The 23,637-nt window shown below is 47.1% G+C and overlaps 1 protein-coding gene across 1 annotated transcript in view; it reads right to left on the reverse strand.

Annotated features, from left to right (window-relative positions):
• Nucleotides 1–23,637, reverse strand: part of LOC146790040 (alpha-N-acetylgalactosaminidase-like) — a 148,629-nt gene that overhangs the window by 106,793 nt on the left and 18,199 nt on the right. The window contains exon 2 of the mRNA XM_085628372.1: nucleotides 20,126–20,296. Coding sequence (XP_085484498.1) covers nucleotides 20,126–20,280 — 155 coding nt within the window. The 5' untranslated portion in view covers nucleotides 20,281–20,296. The remainder of the gene's footprint in view (nucleotides 1–20,125; nucleotides 20,297–23,637) is intronic.

Raw genomic sequence — 23,637 nt, forward strand, 5'->3', positions numbered from 1 at the left:
AAATCAGCGAGTTCTGATGCAACAACGCCCTATGTACGTCAAAAAGCAAAGAAAAAATGTTTCTCATTCTCGGTGATATTATCGACGGTATAAGAAATGGTAAACCTTTAAACAATGTTAACAGTGTGTTGCTGCCATGACTAACATGATGTTCAGCCAAAGGAATTTGTCAATGCGGTGATCCAGTGAATGATGTCAGAATACGTCTCAAAGAGGAAGGGACACCATCAAATATTTTAAAATGTCTATTGGTGTGATTGTTTTTAATGCAGGCCTAGATAAAGAGAACTGTTTTGTCTCTATACAAGATGGCCTCTTTAAAGAAAATGTTTCTCCACAGGACTTACTCACACAGACCAGCCTTCATAAGCAATGCAACCTATAAGGAAACAACTCAATAACTGCCACCATCCCCAACTATAGTGACCTGCTGAATCCATAGACTCTTTATTCTCCCCGGGTTTTGCTTGGCCAAGTTAGTCTTTGTTGTTATTTAACACAAATGTTTACATATAATGCAAGTTTAGGAAGGGTAGACAGAAAAGTTAAACTGCACAATTACATTTCATGGAAGATTCTTTGAGAAGTAATGAATTTGCTCCTACTCTGTAAAGTAACATAGCATAAGAAAATTTAGGAAATGTAAAATCCATTCAGTGACAAAATGTATTTCACAATTAGAATCAGTAACTGGATTATCATGTCCTGTTCGAAATAGGCATGCTCTCACACAAGAGATGAGCGCAAGCTCACAAATCCACTGACAAGGACCTGCAGTGGGTTGATGGTCATTCATACCTCTACACAACTCATCAAAGCACAATCAGCAGAGGAAGTGGGCTGTCTTCAGAAAGTAAAGAGTGAGGCAGAGCCAATGCTTATTTTGTGCTGGTGACTGCATGTGGCGGGCACCCACAATCATGTTTGGGTACTAGGATTTATTTTCCAACAGTCAGCCTTTGAGCAAGCATCAATAAGATAAAAGAGACAGGAAGTGTGGGAGGGTGAAAGAGGCATCAAATGGAATCGATGCTAGACCCCCTTGGTATTCAGCAACCTCAACATTCAGTAACACTTCGGATGACTCTTAAGATAAACTTTGGGTCCATGTCTTTATTTAAAAAAATAAAATAATGAGCACTGAATAGATTTCACCACATAATTCTGACGCCAACGTTCTTTATATATGAACTTGACATAAACTGATAGCTATTGCCATAGTTTGCTGGATGCAACTTCCAAAATTGGGTCATGGCAGATAGTCAAGACCCAAATCCTTCAAGACAGTGTCTGAGGAATTAAAGAAAACTGTAAGAGGAAGTTATCAATTACAGGGAAACAGCTTATGGCATGTACCGAGGACTAGACAGGTCAATAAAGACCCTCGAGGCAGGTGTAGCCTGAACCAGAACAGCCAGAGATAGAAGGATTACTGTGCTACTAGAATATACCGCTCACTATGAGAAGAATGTTTTAAATTAAATATCGGGGAAAAGAAAGGTTAGCTTTGGAAAGTTCGAGCACAAGCCTGTATGAGTCCTTAGTCGTCTTCTGCTGCTCAATTGGGTCCAATTGACTGCCCATTATGCCACTGTACGAAAAATAATAAACTATAATAAGACAGGTGTGCAATAATACAATGATTGGCTTAAAGCTGGTCAGCATTTATGAAAGAGAAACACAGACTCAATCCGAGACCAGCTTCATTATAGGCAGTTAACATGTCACTGCGCTTTGACCATAACTAAATCTGCCTGTGAAGAAACAACATTGTGAGATCAACTGACCACTTGCGCAGGAGCAAATATCGCGTGTACTCAAGGGAGAGTAAATGTTTCACCACTCCTGGTGCCTGGATCACTACCCATATCCAAATGGTTGAACAGATGAGTATTAAAAAGTGTGGCTGCCAGCAAAAGACAGATTAGCTATTTTTCCATAATTTCACTACTTTTTTAACTTTGAAAGTTAAAACCAATTACTTAGTCAAGTCTTTTTTTTTTTTACTACAGAATAGACATAACATGCTAACAAGTTTTGAAAAGCAACTAGAGCTCAAATATAAATCATATCACGTGCACTACTATGACCAAGATACAGTGCAGTACAAGAAAACAACTTCAAAGTACAGGAGTTACACTAAATAAAAGCGTAATAAAATTGTACAATCATGTTGCAAAATGGACATAGACATTCAGAACATATTAGTGCCATCTTTAAATACAATGTTTTGTGAATGTTACACAACTGTTTATGCATGTCGACTGACAAACGGGGCTCATTTTATTTTTATTAAAAAAACAAAATAGCCCTTGAAATGCATCTCAAGAGTCCTAAAAATTCAAACAAATTTAAACATAACGAAGAACCTCAAAATTAACTTCTACAAGATGATTGGCGTTAGGTTTTGGTTGAAGGGTGCCAGATTTGTTTGATTCCTCAGTTTGGTTACAGAAAGTTCCTTGCCAAAGACTCAAACTGTTTTGCCTCATCAGTTTTAAAAAGTATTAAGGGACACATGCAGGCACTGCAGGACGAAGCAGGAGATGGGATTTGTATATAAAATGTAGAAACCTGTCCTGATCACTTGACTTAAGAGTTCAAATGGCATTTTTGGAAAGGCCTTTTCAGGGAAACTTCCACCCATTTTTCCAAGCATTTCATGGAGAGTTCATGAGTTACTGTATCAGAAGCAGCCATTAACTGAAACAGCTCGTGGTTTCTGGTGTGCCCTTTAGAAGGAAACAGGTTTTATACATGATCATGCATATTTATTTAAAAAATTTCTTAAATACCCCCCGACTCCCAAGTTTTTGACCTCTGAGGTAATACACTCATATGGTATACATCACATATATGAACTATACACTCGATACATACTAGAGAAACTCACCACATGTTTTATTCCAAACTCAATGTGACAACTCCACAATCCCAAAACACTACACAGGATTACAGTAAACAGAATTACATAAATCTCAAGTATGTTGCTTGTATATCATATGCTCTGCATTATCTTTTTATTTGTCCAACCTGAATATGTATTTTATCACTTGTATGCTTGTTTGTTCTATTATAAAACAAACACAATTATTAGGAACACACAAAAAGTTTCAGAAATATTGAACATTAACTTCCTTCTATGGGCCTCATGTAGGTAAATAAATTTTACCGTTTCTTAAATACCGAGCCGTACCGAATCGTTAAATTAGAATCGTTAAGTTATATGTAGGTAAAAATTCGGTAACAGTTACCGATTCGGTAACATTCGGTAATCACGAATCGGAATTCACCGAATCGGTAAATACCGAGGTGGTATTTACCGAATCGGTAAATACCGAGGTGGTATATACCGAATCGGAAAATACCGAGGTGGTATTTAGCGATTCGGAAAATACCGAGGATACTACCACCTTCCCTTAACTAAGTAGCTAATATCATAATTATGTGATAATAGAAGGTCTCTTAGGCTTGAATAGGGGACCCCATACCTCAAAAATCAGCTCAGTGAAATCACATCACAGGAGCATCAGGAGCCGTCTCGCAGGAAGGCTCGTCTTCGGTCTGAATAATAAACATGATGTCTGTGATATGAAAAGCACCAACTGTCAGGTATTTGCAGCTGCGCGTGTGTCATGGCTAAATAGTGGGTCGAACAACCTAGAGTGGAAAACATGCATTGTGTAAAATTCCAGACTGTGTGTCACAGCATGTACAGACCAAGGTCGCTGCGCAGAGCTTGGGATGGGAACAACAGAATGCACTCGTCTGAAGGAAGTCTCGAGTCAGCAGTTTATTCAAGAAAGAACATGTAAACGCAGTGTCGTGTGCAAAGACAAAAAGATGGCTACATAACATTCAACGTGGTTATGCTAACTGAACAATGTATGTACGCATTCAGGGAGAACTCACTACACGCCCCCTTGAGCGAAGCAATATTTAATAGGCAAGAAAAGAGAGAACGCAGAGTTCAGTTTCGTCAGAGCAGAACAAGGCGTAACCAATGCAGCGCCAAAGTCCTAAAGTCCAATTAATTGCAGCATAAAATTCCAAAAAACACAATGCAAGTATAGTAAAAAACTCAAGCCGACCATCAGGAAGAGAAAAAAGAGAAATAAAAGAAATAAATGTTGCGCCAGGGTGCTGTCCAGTAGCACAGGCGCAATGGACGACAATCCAGTTAATCCATGAATGTATAGGCAGCATATGTGGCCACGGCTTCCAACAAAAAATTGTTTGCAGGGCCACTAAAAGTCTCAGCCATCCAATTAAGTAAAGAAAAGGAACATACGTGTTCTCCAACCAACGGAGCCTCTAGCACAATCAGAGGGCACCCGGAATGTTCCTCCAAATAGCTCATGGACAAGAAGTCGTAGGCTGCCGCTGAGATGTCCCAATTACCCAGGATACCATGCGCCGCACCACACGCCATGATCCGGACACCAGAACAGGACAACTCGTGAGACACTAAGGGCCTCATCAGTCGATCGAAATCCGGCACCGGAGACACCATGTTGGTCAAGCACAAATCCAGAGGCCATTCAAAGGGACAATCCAGGCAGTGTAATACAGGTTGTACGCAGGTGAAGTAGGAATACCTGAAGGATAATCCATAAGCCAGGCTCAAAGTCGCCAATGGCAGAGTACCATAAAAGTCAAGCATCCTATCACGAAGAAGATGCAGACGGGACAGGTGCTCGTGTGGCACAGAAGGAGCAGCCATTCCGGAGTATGAAAAGGAAAAGCAGCACACCTGCCACTAGCGCCAGGAGCAGCGGGACACCTCCAAAGATGCTCGAGAACAGTGAATGAACAAATGCCGGAATTACACCAAAAATAGGTTGGAAAGAGGTCACGAGACCCGAGCCCACATGTGTAAAAAAATGAGCCAGGCCGGTCGTGGACGAGGCATTGAAAATAGTTTGGATCAAAGAGCCGAAATGCAGGGGGAGGTCAGTATTCAGAGGCGCCTGTACCTCAGTGCGCGTATTAGCAACGTGAAGGACAAATGTTTCACGAGAGGAAGTCAAAGGCACCTGTTTGTGGGACAATAGCGCTCTATTCTGCTCAACTTGTTGAACTCTGCTTTCAAGGTTGGAATCGAAGGCCAGATGGAAACATCCAGCCGCACATGCGGGGGTGGAAGAAGAACAGTATTGCAGCAGACAACTTTATGCGAGACAGTTATGTACGGGATTCCCACTCACATCCCGCAGCAAGCTTCATTATTCAACATTAAATAAATACCGTTTGCAAGCAGAGTGAAAGGAGGTGTAATCACAGGCACTGGGATACCTCGTAGGACGCACGCCAAAATCGGGGCTTGTACATTGCATGCGCCGTGTACTTGCATGTGCCTATTGTCTCATGTATGAATCCTAGAAGTGAGAGTGCTGAAGCTATTATCTATAACGGCTAAAGCCTTCTCCATGTTTGCTTGGTCAATAGCTCTCAATCTGGAAGCCGCCTCACTGTGCGACAACTTGCAGACTTCGTTGGAAATAGCATACGCCCACCTTTTGGTTGTGCCACCCACAGGACCATTCACAAAATCATTCAATTCGGTATGCACATTGATGGAGTGGGTGGACTTCCTGATCCTGTAGATGTGCTCTGTGTCAGCTGGTGGACAGATTGGGATGTGTGTACCATCAATGCAGCCACTGAAATGGGGGAACTGTGCCATGTGAGAAATGTCTGTTTTTGTTTACTGCAGTGCAGCCTGTGTGTTGTGGAAGCTGATGTAGTGGTGCATTCTCTGCATCATGGCATCCAGGAAATTCCTGAAGGAACGGGACAGGCAACTCTGGGATACACCACCCACCGCAGCTGTCACCACCTGATAACTGCCGGATGCCAACAGATGTGGGCTGCAGAGCACCTGCACATGTGGGGGTATGGCGTGCGCCCTTCTTATTGGCTGGTCCAGGAGTGGGTGCAGGTCCCTGATTAAGGCCATGATGTTTTCGGGGTGTAGCCTGTACCTCTCATGTATCTCTGCATCAGTCAGCTGGAATAGTGTGATGCGCTGTCTGTAGATGCGTTCCTCCCGTCGCCAAACCCTCAGTCCTGCTGCCTGTAGATGTAGGCGCCGTGCAATGACGTACATAGCGGGCATGTTGTCCACGCTGTTGCATTTTGGGATTGCTTATCTGCACTGTTGATGGTTACCACCTGCTTTCAATCCGTGTTAATTACCGACTCTTATTTACCGATTTTCTTGGATTTCTTAATTACCGAGTGCTCCTACATGTCATTTTCATTTTTACCACTTCATATTTACCACTTCATATTTACCGATTCGTTAATTATGTATTCGGTAACTCTGATTCGGTATTTTGGAATTCGGTAAATATGAATCGGTATTTACCGCCTCATATTTACCGAAAAGTGGTTTTTGGACTCCTACATCTCACTTGTCTGAATACCGGTCGGTAACGGCATATTTACCGAAAATCGGCCGTTACCGACCGGTATTTGGCTACCTACATGAGGCCCTATATGAGGAAATGAATACCACAAATTGCTGTGTTATTTTTTCAATTATGCATACCATTAACCAAAGTTCGCTTGATCTTCTTGTTTACCATGTAAATGTCGGTAAGGACAACAACCCGCCCACCTACGCAATTGTACGAGCTCATCATTTTTTTTTTTCAACAGGGTCTCTACTTTTTGCTGTTGACAACCCTTTATGGGGCCATTTTCATGATGGACCCTCAAAATGCAAACATGGTATTTTTCAGGGAATTTGTGTTCCTGAGAAGGGGGACACACTCCTCTGCTCTTCCCATCCTGTAGTCGTGAAACTGTATAACCCCTTCTGCGTGGGTCTGGCTGGCTTCTTGGTGTGCTGTAGCTATGGACATTATTGATACCTGATGACATTCACATGTGGAATTCAGTGACTTGAAGCACTTAGAGGCCTCTTTGAGATTCTTTGTTTTTTGTATGCTTGAAAATGTTTGCGAACATAATATGCACTGGAAACATTGGAACATGCTACTGTGATAACTCTTGGCTGGTAGCAAAAAACTAGATGAGTGAAAATATAATTTGAAGGTATGAGGATGCCTGGTACCCACTTTCACTTTTCTTTAGTTTCTAGGACTTGTCTTGGAGGTAATACACATTTCTCCTATCTGAACAAGTGTCTAGAGGGTGTACATAGACAATTGCAAGGTGGCAGTGGCTAACACAATGGATTTCTTGGACAAGACATGGTGTAGCGTTCACCAGAAAAATATAAATGCTCAGAGGAGCTACATTCTAGTTAAATTTGGTTGGTTGGCTACCTGGCTGTGAAGATTACATAAATTTAGATTGACCGAGGTTGCAATTCAACTGTAAGGGCCTGGAAATGTATGCTTAAATCCCCCTCCGGCTTAATGAACATCTCTTAGGCCACACATTCTGAAATTTGCTGCCACTGGTGCTTTCAGAATACAGGGATGAGTGATGCAAATTTGCACATGGCTGCTAACTAGGCTGAAAACTCTCTACCCAGTTGCCCTTGCCTTCTTGGACACCACCAGCCAACTCAACAAGTCTTAAGGGAAAAACACATTGCCTTAAAGCATTCCGTATCCCTCACCAAAAACCAGAGGAGGGCTGCCTCAAAAACCAGCAGCTGCAGGTTCATGTTAGCAGAGTGTCTACTACCTGATGAGCCATTTATACGTACACACCATAGCTTGTGGGACAGACTGCAGTTGTCTATCTTCATCAATGAGATTGGTTCCCTAGTAGAGGAATGCCACCGACCCAGAGGCGCTAGAGCACCATGTTGCAGGCATTCCCATTCTACGGGATCAACACCACCACTACCGCCTAACCCTATGTTGGCAGACACTCTTAACTTCCTGGAACCATTTACTCTTCTTCCCAAACTCAGAGACACTTCCCATTGCGATGCCACGTCACTGTCACACTACATTTCAACTGCCACGTTGTCTGAGTAGGAACCATATGGACTGCAACAATTTTTTCAACCTCTCCATTGTTTAAGTAGCTCCTTTCGAACCATGTTTTCTTGCTTTCAGGAGGAAACAGGATATAATGTGTACAGTCAGGGGCCCAAGTTTTGCCACTGTATCGCAGTACTCTGTACTTTCAACCGCATTTCTACTGTATGGTTATTCTGAGATATTACTGAAGTGTTTGTAATCATATGGGGTCACAACTTTGGTTGGACTGTCACATTTTATTCCAACAGTGTTGTACAGAGACTCAACATTCACACTGCCTCCTCTGAGCTTGGCATTGGCTGCTCTTCCAAGTATTCCTAGAGAGTCAAGAAGCATTGGGGGCCTCAATCCCATAGCAAACAGTGTTCACTGTACTGGTCAATGGTCAACTCCATTACTCTCACGTGTGATGGTGCTTGGTTTCACTGCACCTTCAAGGATTGTGGAAAATTTGACCTCAGCAATGTTCATTTTTAATATTTACAGTGTTAAAAGACCTTTGTGAAAAAGTGGATCATTAGTTGGGGTGGATGGTAGTACACCACAAATAATAATGGAAGTATTCCTGTTGGGTCCACTTCAGATTTGGGATACTTTAAACCGGACCTGATCCCATGGTAGCTGTGAACAGAGCATATAGGCTTAACTTGAGAAACTGTTTAAAGAGTTCGGAAGTACCAAACACTTCATAAGTCAAAAACAAAATACAATGAAAATCAAATTTATATTTTACTCAACAAAATGACAAACAAAATGACAACCAGGAGATATGAACCCAGGGATATGAATTTGTAAAGTTTTTAATTAAAATAGTACCAAAAAGCACAAATCGCAAATTGTGGGTGACTGGTCACTTGACTGGGACAAAAATAACGTTTAAGGCTGACCGAGGAGGGAGCGCGAGTTAGATAGAGAGGTCGGCTTGGTCCTGGTTGAAAAACTACCTCCACATTTAGACATTTTCAGAGAGAGGAGAGACTTCAGAGGGGCAAGGCTGCATGCTGGATCCAAAGGCAAGCTGGATCCAATAATGGACTCATTGATGGTGGACTGACAAAGGACAAGGTTGCGGTAAAGCATTCAACGAAGGCAGGAAAACGTTGGAGCGGAAAAATTCCAGAGTTGGTGCCCAGAAAGTCATTAATGCCAATCAGATGTTGCTAGGTGTTGGACTTGGCCCTTCTGGCAGGTTCACCCCTGAACTTTTTGCTTTTTATTGGTGACTTGGTGTGGTGATTTTTGGTTTCTGCGCACTTTCCCTGTGTCCCAGGGTAAAGTGCGTGCGCGCTCTGAGTGCATGTGGTGAGATAGGCCTGCCCTCCCATAGGAATGCATGGGGAATGTATGTGTCCCTAGTAGTTCCTGATGCGTGGGGTGTGCAGGCCCGAGTTTGGTATGTGCGGACTCGTGGGAGTGAATGCTGCGCGATGATGTGTGCGGCGTGCATGTACCTAGTGTGGAAGTGCCACTTCTAGAAGTGGGCACTTCTGTGTGCAGTGTGTCTGCCGCGTGATTGGCTGGTCATGTCATGTGACGGGCTAGGGATTCCCCAGAGTCAGGATGAGTCACCCAGTGGTGAATGGGGAGATCAGCAGCTAGATGGGTGGGAGGAGTACACCTGGGTCCTGAATAGGACAGGGTTTTCCACACACAATGCTGGCCCAGCCCCCTGCGGTGCGACTGACGACCCTAGCCCTGCCAATGAATAGAGTGAGGGGCTGAGCACATCAAGGGTGCTCCCCAACCAGCTGCGACTGGTTTTCCCCCTCACCCTGAACCCAGAACAAAGGGGTTTGCTGTATAAAAATGGGGCTGTGTCCCCACAGAAACTGTTCTCTGCCAGGATCTTACCTGAGGGGGGCTGCTGCTGCTGCCGCTGGACCAGAGGACCGCCACTTGGACTACCTCCCTGCCTGGAGGCCCAGTGAGCTGGCTCTGGGTCCAGCCTTGCCCCCACCCCTGCCTTGCTGTGTGCAGGGGAGACCTTTGCTGGACTTTGTTGTTATCCTTCTTAAAGCGCTGGGAGCGCTTTATTTGCATCCCTAAGCACCTGGAAGCGCTTTTCTTTCCCCCACAGCGTTTGGATTTGCCTAAGCGCTGGGAGCGCTTTATTTGTGTGCCTCAAGCGCCTGGAAGCGCTTTTATTTGCCTTTTAGCGCTCAGAGCGCTTTATTTCTGAAAGCCGGTGCCCACCCGGCGTTTGCCCCGTCTGTACAGATTCTGAAGTCCCCTGGCAGGTGCCCACCCTGCCAGGGACATTGCCGTGGTGGTTGGCGGGTGCCCACCCCGCTTGTTTGTCTTAATTTCACGGCGGGTGCCCACCCCGCCGTATATTTCATATCGCGAGGGAGCCTACCCCTCTTATTGCCAAGAGAAGTCACCGCCGCGGCCGGGCTCGAAGGAAGTCAGGCAGGCCGGGGGGGGGGACTCCGGGACAACAGGAAGTAGGAGGGCGGGAGCCTACCCCGCCTCCCTTCGTGGACTCGCGACGGTTTGTTTGGCCCCCGGAGCAGGTAGGAGCCGACTCTGCGCCCCGGTACCCTCGCCCGAGAAGCGAAGGGTCCCTGAGGTCCTGGCTGCCCGAGCAGGGCTCTCAGGAGGAAGAGGAGAGCCCCGCCGCCTTCGGAGACGCTAGCACCGCCTCCGCCAGGATCCCGGTGAGTGAGGGCAGTGGTGCTTGAGCCTGTGAGGCTCCGACGGGACAGTGTTGATGGGCCCAGAGCGCGAGTGCGCTCCCACATAAAGGGGGCATTAGTTTGGCAGGAAAGAGCGGCCCCGGAAGGCAGCGGGCCGCTCCAACGTTGCCCCACGCTGGTCAAAGAGCCTGCGAGGCTCCAACACGCCCCCCAGCTATTCCTGAGCCTGCAAGGCTCAGGGGGGCAGCTGCATAATTAGAGAGTCCCCCGCGAGGGACTCCCCCGAAGGCAGTGTTCCCGAGCCCGAGAGGCTCCAACAAGGGCACGCATTGTATATTTCAGAGCCCTAACAGGCTCCAACGTTTGGGGGCATTGTTTTTGCAGAGCCCAGAGAGGCTCCAAGTGCGGCATATGTGTTAAATGGCACCGTGGTGCCCACACTCCTTTTCCCAGCTGCCCAGCACTTAGTGGGCAGCTGCAACGTTTAGGTTGTACATTGTGCGCCTGGCTTGCGCAGCCTGCGCAGTCCAGCCCTGACTTTGTGGACGAAGGGCGTTTGAGCCCCTGAAAGGCCAGGTCGGCCTGGGGACAGTTTTGCTGTGTCGTGCCCTCACCTAGGGTACCTGTTGATGTTTACATATGTATTTTTGCGCCTGCGCAATGCCTTTATGCTATGTTGATTGCTAGCTGTACCTATGCGTAGGGGAAGGTCTTTCCTAGTGTAGGTTGTGCTTTTATGCGTCATGTGCCTTGTGTTTGCACCTCTGAATGTGTTTATGCGTCATGTGCTTTGCTTTACACCTCTGAATGTATTTTATGCATCATGTGTTTATGTGCTTAGACCCCTACAGGTAGAGTGATACTTAGGTGGTTGTTTTTCTCCTAGTACAGGTGGTACTGGTGAGGTCCTGATTCCCTGCGCAGTATTTTCCTAAGGTGGTTAGGGTTGCGTAGGTGGTGCTTTCTGGTTATCAGGAGTTACTGATTGTGTGTTATATATGTTATTGTGTGCTATGTTCTAAAATATTATTCCTACGTTCTAAGTGCTATTTCTACAAAGTGCTAATTCCTGACAGTGGTCCATGTGGCCCTGTCCCCTGTATATATAATCCCTTGTAAATTCTGCCCGTGCCTGTTGGCACATTGTAAAGTGTGTGTTTTCATCTAATGTGTTGTGTATAATACAAAGGTTATATAATACCTTGTGTGGAGTTTCCTTTGTGGTGGGCCTTGGGTGTTGTTGCTGGGTGCGCGCGCAAACGCTTTACACATCGCCTCAGAGATAAGCCTGACTGCTCGTGCCAAGCTACCAAGGGGGTGAGCAGGGGTTATCTTTGGCGTGTAACTCCCCAGCCCTGACTAGAGTGGTGGTTTCTGCCTGGCTTTGGCGCAAGCCTCAGCCAACCAGAAATCCCATTTCTAACATTGGTGATCAGCGGTGGGATTTGGACTTGCGTTTGCGCTGTACAGCAGCGGCAACTGGCCGCACTACAAAACTCTGCATTTAGATAAATCACATGGTATAGGGACTATTGTTCTAAGTTTGTTTTTAATTGTCATTTCTTTGGAAATGTGTTTTTGTGCACTGTGAGTTAGGTGTCCCTAGCTCGGGAGGGTAGATCATCCCCCCCAAGTGCATTGTGTTTTCTGGATTCACCAGAGGGTGGGATCCAGTGGTGGCAGTGTAATAGTGTCCAGTACATTTGTCCCCCGCCCTGCGCCCAGAGTTGGTACCTGTGTCACGTGGTGGTCAGGTTGAGGAATCAGGGGTGGTAGAAACTGCCTTACCAGTCCGAGGGGAGGGTTGTGTGTGGATGAATGGTGTGTGGCACTAGGCAAGTGAGTGTGAGTTCTCTGGGATAGAGAGCTTGCCGAATCCTTTGTGAATTGTGTACTCCTGTGTTAAACTCAGACCTCTAGGTTCCCTGTGTGATCTTTTCTCTAGAACGTCTGCCAGAATGGAGCCTGCTTTTGATCTCAGTGATCTAGTTTATTACAGTATGCAGGAGTTGGAAAGGTTCTGTAGAGAAAGAAACATAGGGGTGAGAGAGTCAGACACTGTGTACGAACTGAGGAACCACATGATTGGATGGCAAGCAGGTGAATGGGAACGTGAGCGCAGTGAGGAAGAAAGGGCCCGGGCCTCACACCTGGAGGGTGGTGGGTCTGTGGGGAGCCCTGAAGATTCAGAAGAAAATGACAGTACCTGGACGCCAGTAGAGAGTGAGGACCCCGTAGGTAGGGAGTCCCTTGCTGGGTCCAGCGTAGGAGATAGCGCCTCATCCCTTTCCCTGTCCCCTGAGCATAGTGGTAGTTTTCTGGATTCCCCAGTGAGGGTGGAGTCCAGTGGTGGCAGCGTTATAGAGTGCAGTACAGAGAGGCCCATTCCCAGTTCCCCGAGTATGGTACCTGTTTCCCAGGAGGAGGAATATAGGTTGACGTTCAGGGCCAGTAGGAAGCTGTCCCACCATTCTTGGGAGGAGTTTTTGGGGGAATGTGATGATGCACTGTAGGATTGGGTAAGGGTAAACACGAAACAGGATTTTAAAGGACTGTATAGTCTGATTATCAAAGAGCAGATGCTCAGTAGTTGTTCTCCAGGGTTGCGCCAACACCTGTTGAGGTATAACTCTTTTTGTCCATTTGAACTTGCAGAGGAAGCAGACCGCTGGGAAAGGGCCAGAGGTTCTCTAGTGTCATTAGTGAGTGATTCCAACAATAGTGGGTCAGAGATCCTCCAGCCCAGCGTGGTGGAGGAGGCTCAGTGTAGCCCAGCTAGGTCCCAGGATAGCGAGGAGGATGTAGGGGCTCACTGCCTGGCTCAGTGGAGCAGGAGTGAGGGGGTGACCGAGGGTCCCCAGACGCCCGAAACCCTGCCTCAGGACTTGGATGGTTTCATGAGGGAACACCAAGTTGGGGACCTAGGCTGTCCTGTTAGTCCACTTGAGGAAGATCTCTTAGTGAGTGGAGGACCTGGAGTGCCTGTAAACAGGGCTCCTGTGGTTCTGGAGTCTGGCAGTACCGCTCCGGTAGGGAGGGTACAGGAGTCCAGCGTGAGTGATTGGGGGATGAGTTCCCCAGTGGAAGAGCCGGTGGGTCAGGGACTTCCCAGTTGGGCTAGGATCCCGTGTAGTGACCAGGGTGACACCACTTCTGTTCTGGGGGATCTCCGCGCACTGTCAGGTGGACAGGGGACGGGAGATCAGCGCCTGTCAGACAGTCGCTCGACATATGTGTCATTTGATAGCCTCAGGGGGAGGGAGTGTAAGTCCCCCAAAGTCCTGGAGTGCCAGGCGATTATTCCACCAAAGGTTCTAGGCCGGAGGTTGGAAGGCCAGGTTCGGGATCAGCCTGACCTGAAGGGTGGGACGTCTGTAATCAGCGTCCCGACCAGTTCTTCTTCCAGAGGTACCGCCCCAGTTGGTAGGGAGCAGGGTTCTGGAATGGGGTGCAGAGGGTGGGAGAGCCCACCTCTGCCCCCGGTACAACCTGAGGGGTTAAACCCTGGGTTGGAATGGCGTTCTAGGTGTACCCCTCGCCAGAGGAGGAGGAACCCTAGGAGAAGAGGTAGGGGGAGGAGAGCCTTCCCTGAGACTCCTGGTCCGCCTGAGGGTGTAGACCCTAGGCTGGAGAACCAGTGGCAGTCTAGTCCTGTCTTTCAGAGAGGAAGAGTGGTGAATGGCCGCTATGTGCCAGGGGTTACTACCCCCCACTCTGTGATTAGGCAAAGACCGGTGGCACCTGGGTGGCCTAGGGCCTGGTCTTGGCCGCAGACAGCTTGGGAGTACCAGTGGGGTAGCCCAGTTGGTCCAGACAGTGGTGTTAGAAAGAATTCCATGGGTTCACCGTGGCGTAGAACCAGAGGGTGTCCCTGCAGTTGCGGGCCCGCGTCCGTGTTCTATCGCCCCAAGCAGGGAAGTCCATCACGGTGGTGATTGGGCTGCCCTGCGTTTTGGCTGGAAGGGGGTTGTGTTGGACTTGGCCCTTCTGGCAGGTTCACCCCTGAACTTTTTGCTTTTTATTGGTGACTTGGTGTGGTGATTTTTGGTTTCTGCGCACTTTCCCTGTGTCCCAGGGTAAAGTGCGTGCGCTCTCTGAGTGCATGTGGTGAGATAGGCCTGCCCTCCCATAGGAATGCATGGGGAATGTATGTGTCCCTAGTAGTTCCTGATGCGTGGGGTGTGCAGGCCCGAGTTTGGTATGTGCGGACTCGTGGGAGTGAATGCTGCGCGATGATGTGTGCAGCGTGCATGTACCTAGTGTGGAAGTGCCACTTCTAGAAGTGGGCACTTCTGTGTGCAGTGTGTCTGCCGCGTGATTGGCTGGTCATGTCATGTGACGGGCTAGGGATTCCCCAGAGTCAGGATGAGTCACCCAGTGGTGAATGGGGAGATCAGCAGCTAGATGGGTGGGAGGAGTACACCTGGGTCCTGAATAGGACAGGGTTTTCCACACACAATGCTGGCCCCGCCCCCTGCGGTGCGACTGACGACCCTAGCCCTGCCAATGAATAGAGTGAGGGGCTGAGCACATCAAGGGTGCTCCCCAACCAGCTGCGACTGGTTTTCCCCCTCACCCTGAACCCAGAACAAAGGGGTTTGCTGTATAAAAATGGGGCTGTGTCCCCACAGAAACTGTTCTCTGCCAGGATCTTACCTGAGGGGGGCTGCTGCTGCTGCCGCTGGACCAGAGGACCGCCACTTGGACTACCTCCCTGCCTGGAGGCCCAGTGAGCTGGCTCTGGGTCCAGCCTTGCCCCCACCCCTGCCTTGCTGTGTGCAGGGGAGACCTTTGCTGGACTTTGTTGTTATCCTTCTTAAAGCGCTGGGAGCGCTTTATTTGCATCCCTAAGCGCCTGGAAGCGCTTTTCTTTCCCCCACAGCGTTTGGATTTGCCTAAGCGCTGGGAGCGCTTTATTTGTGTGCCTCAAGCGCCTGGAAGCGCTTTTATTTGCCTTTTAGCGCTCAGAGCGCTTTATTTCTGAAAGCCGGTGCCCACCCGGCGTTTGCCCCGTCTGTACAGATTCTGAAGTCCCCTGGCAGGTGCCCACCCTGCCAGGGACATTGCCGTGGTCGTTGGCGGGTGCCCACCCCGCTTGTTTGTCTTAATTTCACGGCGGGTGCCCACCCCGCCGTATATTTCATATCGCGAGGGAGCCTACCCCTCTTATTGCCGAGAGAAGTCACCGCCGCGGCCGGGCTCGAAGGAAGTCAGGCAGGCCGGGGGCGGGACTCCGGGACAACAGGAAGTAGGAGGGCGGGAGCCTACCCCGCCTCCCTTCGTGGACTCGCGACGGTTTGTTTGGCCCCCGGAGCAGGTAGGAGCCGACTCTGCGCCCCGATGCCCTCGCCCGAGAAGCGAAGGGTCCCTGAGGTCCTGGCTGCCCGAGCGGGGCTCTCAGGAGGAAGAGGAGAGCCCCGCCGCCTTCGGAGACGCTAGCGCCGCCTCCGCCAGGATCCCGGTGAGTGAGGGCAGTGGTGCTTGAGCCTGTGAGGCTCCGACGGGACAGTGTTGATGGGCCCAGAGCGCGAGTGCACTCCCACATAAAGGGGGCATTAGTTTGGCAGGAAAGAGCGGCCCCGGAAGGCAGCGGGCCGCTCCAACGTTGCCCCACGCTGGTCAAAGAGCCTGCGAGGCTCCAACGCGCCCCCCAGCTATTCCTGAGCCTGCAAGGCTCAGGGGGGCAGCTGCATAATTAGAGAGTCCCCCGCGAGGGACTCCCCCGAAGGCAGTGTTCCCGAGCCCGAGAGGCTCCAACAAGGGCACGCATTGTATATTTCAGAGCCCTAACAGGCTCCAACGTTTGGGGGCATTGTTTTTGCAGAGCCCAGAGAGGCTCCAAGTGCGGCATATGTGTTAAAGGGCACCGTGGTGCCCACACTCCTTTTCCCAGCTGCCCAGCACTTAGTGGGCAGCTGCAACGTTTAGGTTGTACAATGTGCGCCTGGCTTGCGCAGCCTGCGCAGTCCAGCCCTGACTTTGTGGACGAAGGGCGTTTGAGCCCCTGAAAGGCCAGGTCGGCCTGGGGACAGTTTTGCTGTGTCGTGCCCTCACCTAGGGTACCTGTTGATGTTTACATATGTATTTTTGCGCCTGCGCAATGCCTTTATGCTATGTTGATTGCTAGCTGTACCTATGCGTAGGGGAAGGTCTTTCCTAGTGTAGGTTGTGCTTTTATGCGTCATGTGCCTTGTGTTGGCACCTCTGAATGTGTTTATGCGTCATGTGCTTTGCTTTACACCTCTGAATGTATTTTATGCATCATGTGTTTATGTGCTTAGACCCCTACAGGTAGAGTGATACTTAGGTGGTTGTTTTTCTCCTAGTACAGGTGGTACTGGTGAGGTCCTGATTCCCTGCGCAGTATTTTCCTAAGGTGGTTAGGGTTGCGTAGGTGGTGCTTTCTGGTTATCAGGAGTTACTGATTGTGTGTTATATATGTTATTGTGTGCTATGTTCTAAAATATTATTCCTACATTCTAAGTGCTATTTCTACAAAGTGCTAATTCCTGACAGTGGTCCATGTGGCCCTGTCCCCTGTATATATAATCCCTTGTAAATTCTGCCCGTGCCTGTTGGCACATTGTAAAGTGTGTGTTTTCATCTAATGTGTTGTGTATAATACAAAGGTTATATAATACCTTGTGTGGAGTTTCCTTTGTGGTGGGCCTTGGGTGTTGTTGCTGGGTGCGCGCGCAAACGCTTTACACATCGCCTCAGAGATAAGCCTGACTGCTCGTGCCAAGCTACCAAGGGGGTGAGCAGGGGTTATCTTTGGCGTGTAACTCCCCAGCCCTGACTAGAGTGGTGGTTTCTGCCTGGCTTTGGCGCAAGCCTCAGCCAACCAGAAATCCCATTTCTAACACTAGGCATCTGGCTCGGTGAAGATTTCTACCTTCGGACTTGGACTCTCTTGTGGAAGTAGGATTTCCTCAATGGGGCAAGGCAGCAGGCAGTAGCTGGTTGGCATCTAGCTCACCGAAATACATTTGCTGATGTGGAGAAGAACATAGCTTGAGGTGTTACAAATTCAGGTCCATTGGCAATACACACAAGGCACATAAGGTGGCAGGTTGGTTACAGTCCCTCAATGGTTCTCCAAGCAGAAATGTAGCTAAAAGTTACAAAGTCCCAGATCTCTATGTTTAGGCAGGAGGAGTACACTGACAAAAGCCAAGGGTTCCTGGACCTCAGGACAGCATTTGGGGGTCAGCACTCACTCCAACAGAAGACACCAGTAGGGTCCAAGGCAAGTCCAGTTGAAACAGGTCACGTGGGCTCTTTCAGGAAAGTGGGCTTCTTGCAGATTTTGTGTACCCGTAGCTTAACAGGAGGTCAGGCAACTGAACCTTGCAGTCCACTTCTATGTCCGCGATACAAGTGGGAGCAGGTCCATCCATTAGGGTTTTCCCTACAAGTCTCAACAGCTGGTTCAGTCCTTCTTCTGTCTTCTACATTGTCTAGTACTGGTCCCTAACTAACACTGAAAATGTTCTACGTAGAAACCCTAAATACTTTTGCAGCAGTTCCCATTTACTTAGCAGCAAACAATTCCACACTGCACTTCTCTACCGAAAACCAACATGGCAGCCCCCCTCCCTCTGGATTTAGAGCCAGCCTGGCTAAGAAAACAAAAAGGAGGCAGGCCTCAGTGCGAGCTACATCTGCCAGTGACCAGGTAGGCATTCTTTGAAGTTCTAGAATGGCTTGGACACAGCCACCAGGCAATCCTGTTCAAGAAAGAAAGACACCTTCCCCTACCCAAAGGCCTTTGTGCACTGTGTTGGAGCAATCCGCATCTCACTCAATTGGAGCCATCAGGGGTCAGGTGACAACTGGACACAGGCAGGAAAACCTTTTGGGTTTGGGCAGAAACAGATAACTTTCTGAATGTGTTTGTTCCTTAATTATAATATATTATATCACCATTATATTGGATTTTAAATTACTATTAAAATTTGTCTTGGAATCATTTTTCTAACTATTTCCATACAGAAGTTAGCATGTATTACATAACGTAAACTAGTGTGAGCCTAAGGGAGAGTATGCCTAGTCAAAGTAAAAAAAATAAAAATAAAAAAAATGTTTTACATGCCATGGCAATAAAAAACCTCTAAACATCCATGCTCTACTTTTAAAAACCATGCACCCTGCCCCATGGGTTTTTAAGGCCTAATTTGGGGGCGACTTAAAAGTATTAAAAAGGAAGGTTTAGACCACTCTGAAGGTTTATTTTGACAAGTCGAAATGGCAGTTTCAAACGTACACCACTAGGCTGCAGTGGCAGGCCTGGAGACGTGTTGTACCTAGTCACTTTAGTGATGCTCAATAAGTGCTGCAGTCCCCTATTGAAATTTAAATTAAAAGCCCTGGATATACTTTTTACAATATACTAGGGACTTACAGGTAAGTTAAATATGGCAATTAGATTTATACCAATCTGACATGCTTTTAGTGGTCAGCGCACATACGCTGGGCACTGGTCCATCAACCAACAAAAGAACCTAGCAAAAGGGTGGGGTGAACATGCAGAAAGGAGCATTTTCTTACACCATTATCTCCAGGCCACATTTCATCCCAAACTGAACTTCTTAAATTTGCTTTGGGTTACACATGCAATATCTGGACATATTTGTTTTTCAGAGTATACAAGAAAATGTTCAAGACAACTCGACGCCAACCACTGCGGTGCTGCCATATAAGAAGAGATCAATGGAATAACTGGTTGGTCTGTTATTGTCCCAGAGTTCACTTATTTTAGTTGTTCGATTACAGTGAGTTAGGAGTGTCACATTCTGTAGGTGCACAGGAAGGAAGTAGGGAGGGAGTCTTTAGGGATAGGAAATCACACCTCGTTTAGTCACAAATGAGAAGGGCATGTATTCTGACAATTCGGGCAGGCTTAGAACTGACCTGAGCATAGTTACAACACCGACCACTGGATGAAATGCCACAAAAAGATTTTATTGCCACTTTTTTTGCACTGAAAAAACACACACAGCCACCAACAGATAATCAAGTGAGGGCTCACACATGCAAGTGACCCGGTGCCAAACATTAATGTAGGACGGCAAAAAAACGACTATAATTCCAAATAAACACGAATATAGACAAGCAGATAGATATCAGCGTGTAAAGGTTTTATTTGAATTTCATAAAAAATGTAAAAACAAAAATATGACTTGTATATCAGTTTGCGTTGCTGTAAGCAACCAAAAATCACAAAAAAATCTCCCCTAGGTGAACAAATAGGTAATTACCGTGCTCAGTGTCTGAAACTATGTGCCACTCACCATCACATGCATCAACTACAAAACCTCAAGATTCGGATTTGAAAAAGGCGGGGCGTGAAGATAATTCCATGCTGTTAGAAAATGCATACTTGCTCGTTGTGTGTGTTGTTCAACTAAGAAAAATCAGAATTTTCAGAACCACTCAGTACTTGGATCCACAACCCTAGCACTGAGTTTTCCGATGACAATTACATTTCAAATTAACTTCTTTTTTCCACGAAGACTATACCTGATGCAGTTTTCAGGATCCCTCTTGCAATCGGTGTTACACCTGTAACGCTCCCACGACATCCAGCCCATTGGTGGAGTTCGAACCAGTCCATTATCCAATGAAAAGCAAGGCCCAGCCAGCAGCAGCAGGGCAGTCAGGGAAGGCAGGAGCATCACTTACAGAATCGTCCTAGGATGGGAAAAGAGATAATGGGGCACAGAGTTTTTGTTTATGGTCAGAGCAGGTGACATACATACCTGATAAGACACCAGGGCAACTTAATCTGAAATGCAAAACCATGAATGATGTAATGGATGTATGACGTTACAACGCATACTTTTACAACGCATGCACTTACAACGCAATTTTTACAATGCAACATCCACTACAACGCATTCCATTACATCGCATGACACTACAACGAATTTTTAAAAACTACCTTTACAACGCATTCCATTACATCGCATACTACCTTTACAACGCATACCATTACAACGCATAATATTACATTGCATTTAAGGTAAGTATTGGATAGTATAGGGGTAAAAATTACTATTCTTACTCCAGGGGTGCAACAGTAGGGTAAGTGTTGGATAGTATAGGGGTAAAAATTACTATTCTAACTCCAGGGGGTGCAACAGTAGGGTAAGTGTTGGATAGTATAGGGGTAAAAATTACTATTCTAACTCCAGGGGGTGCAACAGTAGGGTAAGTGTTGGATAGTATAGGGGTAAAAATTACTATTCTAACTCCAGGGGGTGCAACAGTAGGGTAAGTGTTGGATAGTATAGAGGTAAAAATTACTATTCTAACTCCAGGGGGTGCAACAGTAGGGTAAGTGTTGGATAGTGTAGTGTAATATTATGCGTTGTAATGGTATGCGTTGTAAAGGTAGTATGCGATGTAATGGAATGCGTTGTAAAGGTAGTTTTTAAAAATGCGTTGTAGTGTCATGCGATGTAATGGAATGCGTTGTAGTGGATGTTGCGTTGTAAAAATTGCGTTGTAAGTGTAGTGCGTTGTAAAAGTTGCGTTGTAAAGGTTGTTCCCCGATGTAATTAATGTAATTACGAAATGTGTAAGTGTGTACTCTAAATTTTCAGGTGCTGAGGGGTAACATTTTAATAAGCAGTGAAGTAGAAATTGCCATGCCACGCTTTCAAAATTAAGGGCAAATAACTTTCATGGTATGCTTAGTTAGCACTTAAAGTAGGGGTGACTTGCATTATTCCCTCCCACTGCTGCAGGCAGAGTTCCAACCCAAAATACAGTAATGCTCAATTTGTAGCCAGCGGTTGCAGGTGGTGGACACCGGCACTCTTCTATACAGCAGGGCTTATTCGTTACCATCAGTTTTTGACCCACTGAAAGACAGACAAATGCCAAAAAAGGAGAAATGACAAGATTGGAAAAGAGAGAAAAAGGAAGAAAACGGGAATTTAAAAACAGCTGGATAAAGCCAGAGACAGGAAGTGTCGATTGGGGACCAAGGGCCAGATGAACGACCCTTTTTTGCAGATGCAAATTGGAGATCCTCCGTTTTGCGACAGAAAAAAAGGGTCATGACATGCACAAATGCTATTTTGCTAGTCACTGACTCGCAAAATAGCATTTTCCAGGGACCACTGCCTGCCCTTAAAAAAATGAAACTGAAAAGTTTTATTTTAATTTTATTTTTTTCAATACATCCCGTTTTCCTTTAAGGAAAACAGGCTGCATAAAAAAAAGACTGCTTTATTTCAAAGCAGTCCCAGAGATGGGATCATTTTCATATAATACAGGCTGTATATATGTGTTGCTATAACTCAAATATTTTGTCTTCAACTGGTCACCGTAAAAGGATGAAATACTTGTGTTCCTCACTGTACCTCTTGTCGCTCTTGGCTGGAGAAATTGCTGTTGCGGTTTGTGGATTTGCCCAAAAGAGGGTTTCTGTAGCTGTGGAGGATGAGAAACTTTATGGTACATATTAATGGTTTTTCCTGTCTGATGTAGGTTGGACTGAGGCCCTTCTTACAGTGACTGTTTCCATCCAGGGAGGCTATTGCGATCTTCCACCCTCACCCGTCTGAGTCACAGATTATTCCACTGGCGCTGTTCAGGGCTTCTGTCCATCCTCCTATGCCTTGTCAGGGATTGCCTTTTTGATAGTACTGTGCTCTTCCTAGGCCATATGCTAGTATATCAGAGCTATCACACTGCAGCATGCATGACTCTTCTTATTTATGCTTTCTGTTTCTACTAGGCTTGATCCTGACAGTCTCTTTCATCCTGTTAGTACCTGGTCTCCTTGTAAATGGGACAGATCTGTCCTCTTCTCACCTTTGGTTGCTAGTCCCTTGTCTTTCTATTCTTTGACATTTTTAACCTAGTGTTTCACTGTGCTAGTTTCTGTGGTGTCTCATCCCTTCTCATGTTGTGTACTCGCCGTCGCTCGCTAATGTGTCAGCACTGTGCCTCTGAATGCTAAATAAGCAGCTCCCCTGGATCTAGTAATAACAGATACGCTTACCCGCGAAGCTCACTCATCTGCATTGGAGGGGAGGCATTGAGTAGAAAAGGTGTCCTATGGTATTGAGGAAAAACCCTCACCTTCTAGGACAGGCCCTGGCACCTGATGTTTCTAGAGCAGGTCGGCCTACTCATGGTGTGGACCGGTATCTAGACCATCTTTTCTGGTAACACCATGGCGGAGCATGCCGGATCTAGGCTTTGAACAATTGTGGGAGCAGACTGGGGAAAGAAGGGAGTTGTGCAGTCTCCCTGCTCTTAGAATTCACTGCTCAGCCTTCCAAGAATGTATGTGCAGTGTACCATGTGAGCGACTGTAGCCATAACCCAGTAGGAGGCCTGAGGTACTGAAGTCCTTTACCTGTAATCCCTTAACCAGGGCCGGCCTTTAGCATGGGCAAGATGGACCCAGGCCCAAGGTAACAAAATGCTGAGGGGTGGACTGAACTGTGTGCATTAAGGTAATGCCAACAGCAGCACCCCTGGCGTCTTGCTCCCCCCTTGTCCATGTCCCTGAGCGCTTGTTTCTGTCTGATTTGACAGTAAGTGGTTTTAGACCTTCGTTATCATACTGTGGGCTCTGTTTTTAACACCTCATAGCCCCCTTTCTTGCCCTCCCTTCACCATCTCACCACTGCTGACACACATCAACAAAACCATCCTCAGTGTGAGGCAGCGAAGCTACGCTATGGGTGATTTAGGTGAGCTGGGAGAGGGTCCAGAGATGTTTGTGTTTAGGGGCCAGTCACTGCTCAGCCAAGTACTGACCAGTGAATTCAAAAAGGCATCTCTGCTGCCTCATTCAATTTGCTAACAGCAAGGACACCAAATTGCTCTCTGCCCCAGGTGCTATCTTAACAAAGGCCTTTAACAAACCTGTCTAGGATATGAAAATCACACAAAGTCTCTTAGATATTGGTTTGGGCATAGTTACATGGAGGAGAGAAAACAGCCTTGGATTGAAATAGGGTGTAAACTTGAGCGTTTTATACGTCTCATCTACAGTGGGGAAAGGGCAT

The sequence above is a fragment of the Triturus cristatus genome, chromosome 10 (genome assembly GCF_964204655.1).
Source record: "Triturus cristatus chromosome 10, aTriCri1.1, whole genome shotgun sequence".
Taxonomy (NCBI): domain Eukaryota; kingdom Metazoa; phylum Chordata; class Amphibia; order Caudata; family Salamandridae; genus Triturus; species Triturus cristatus.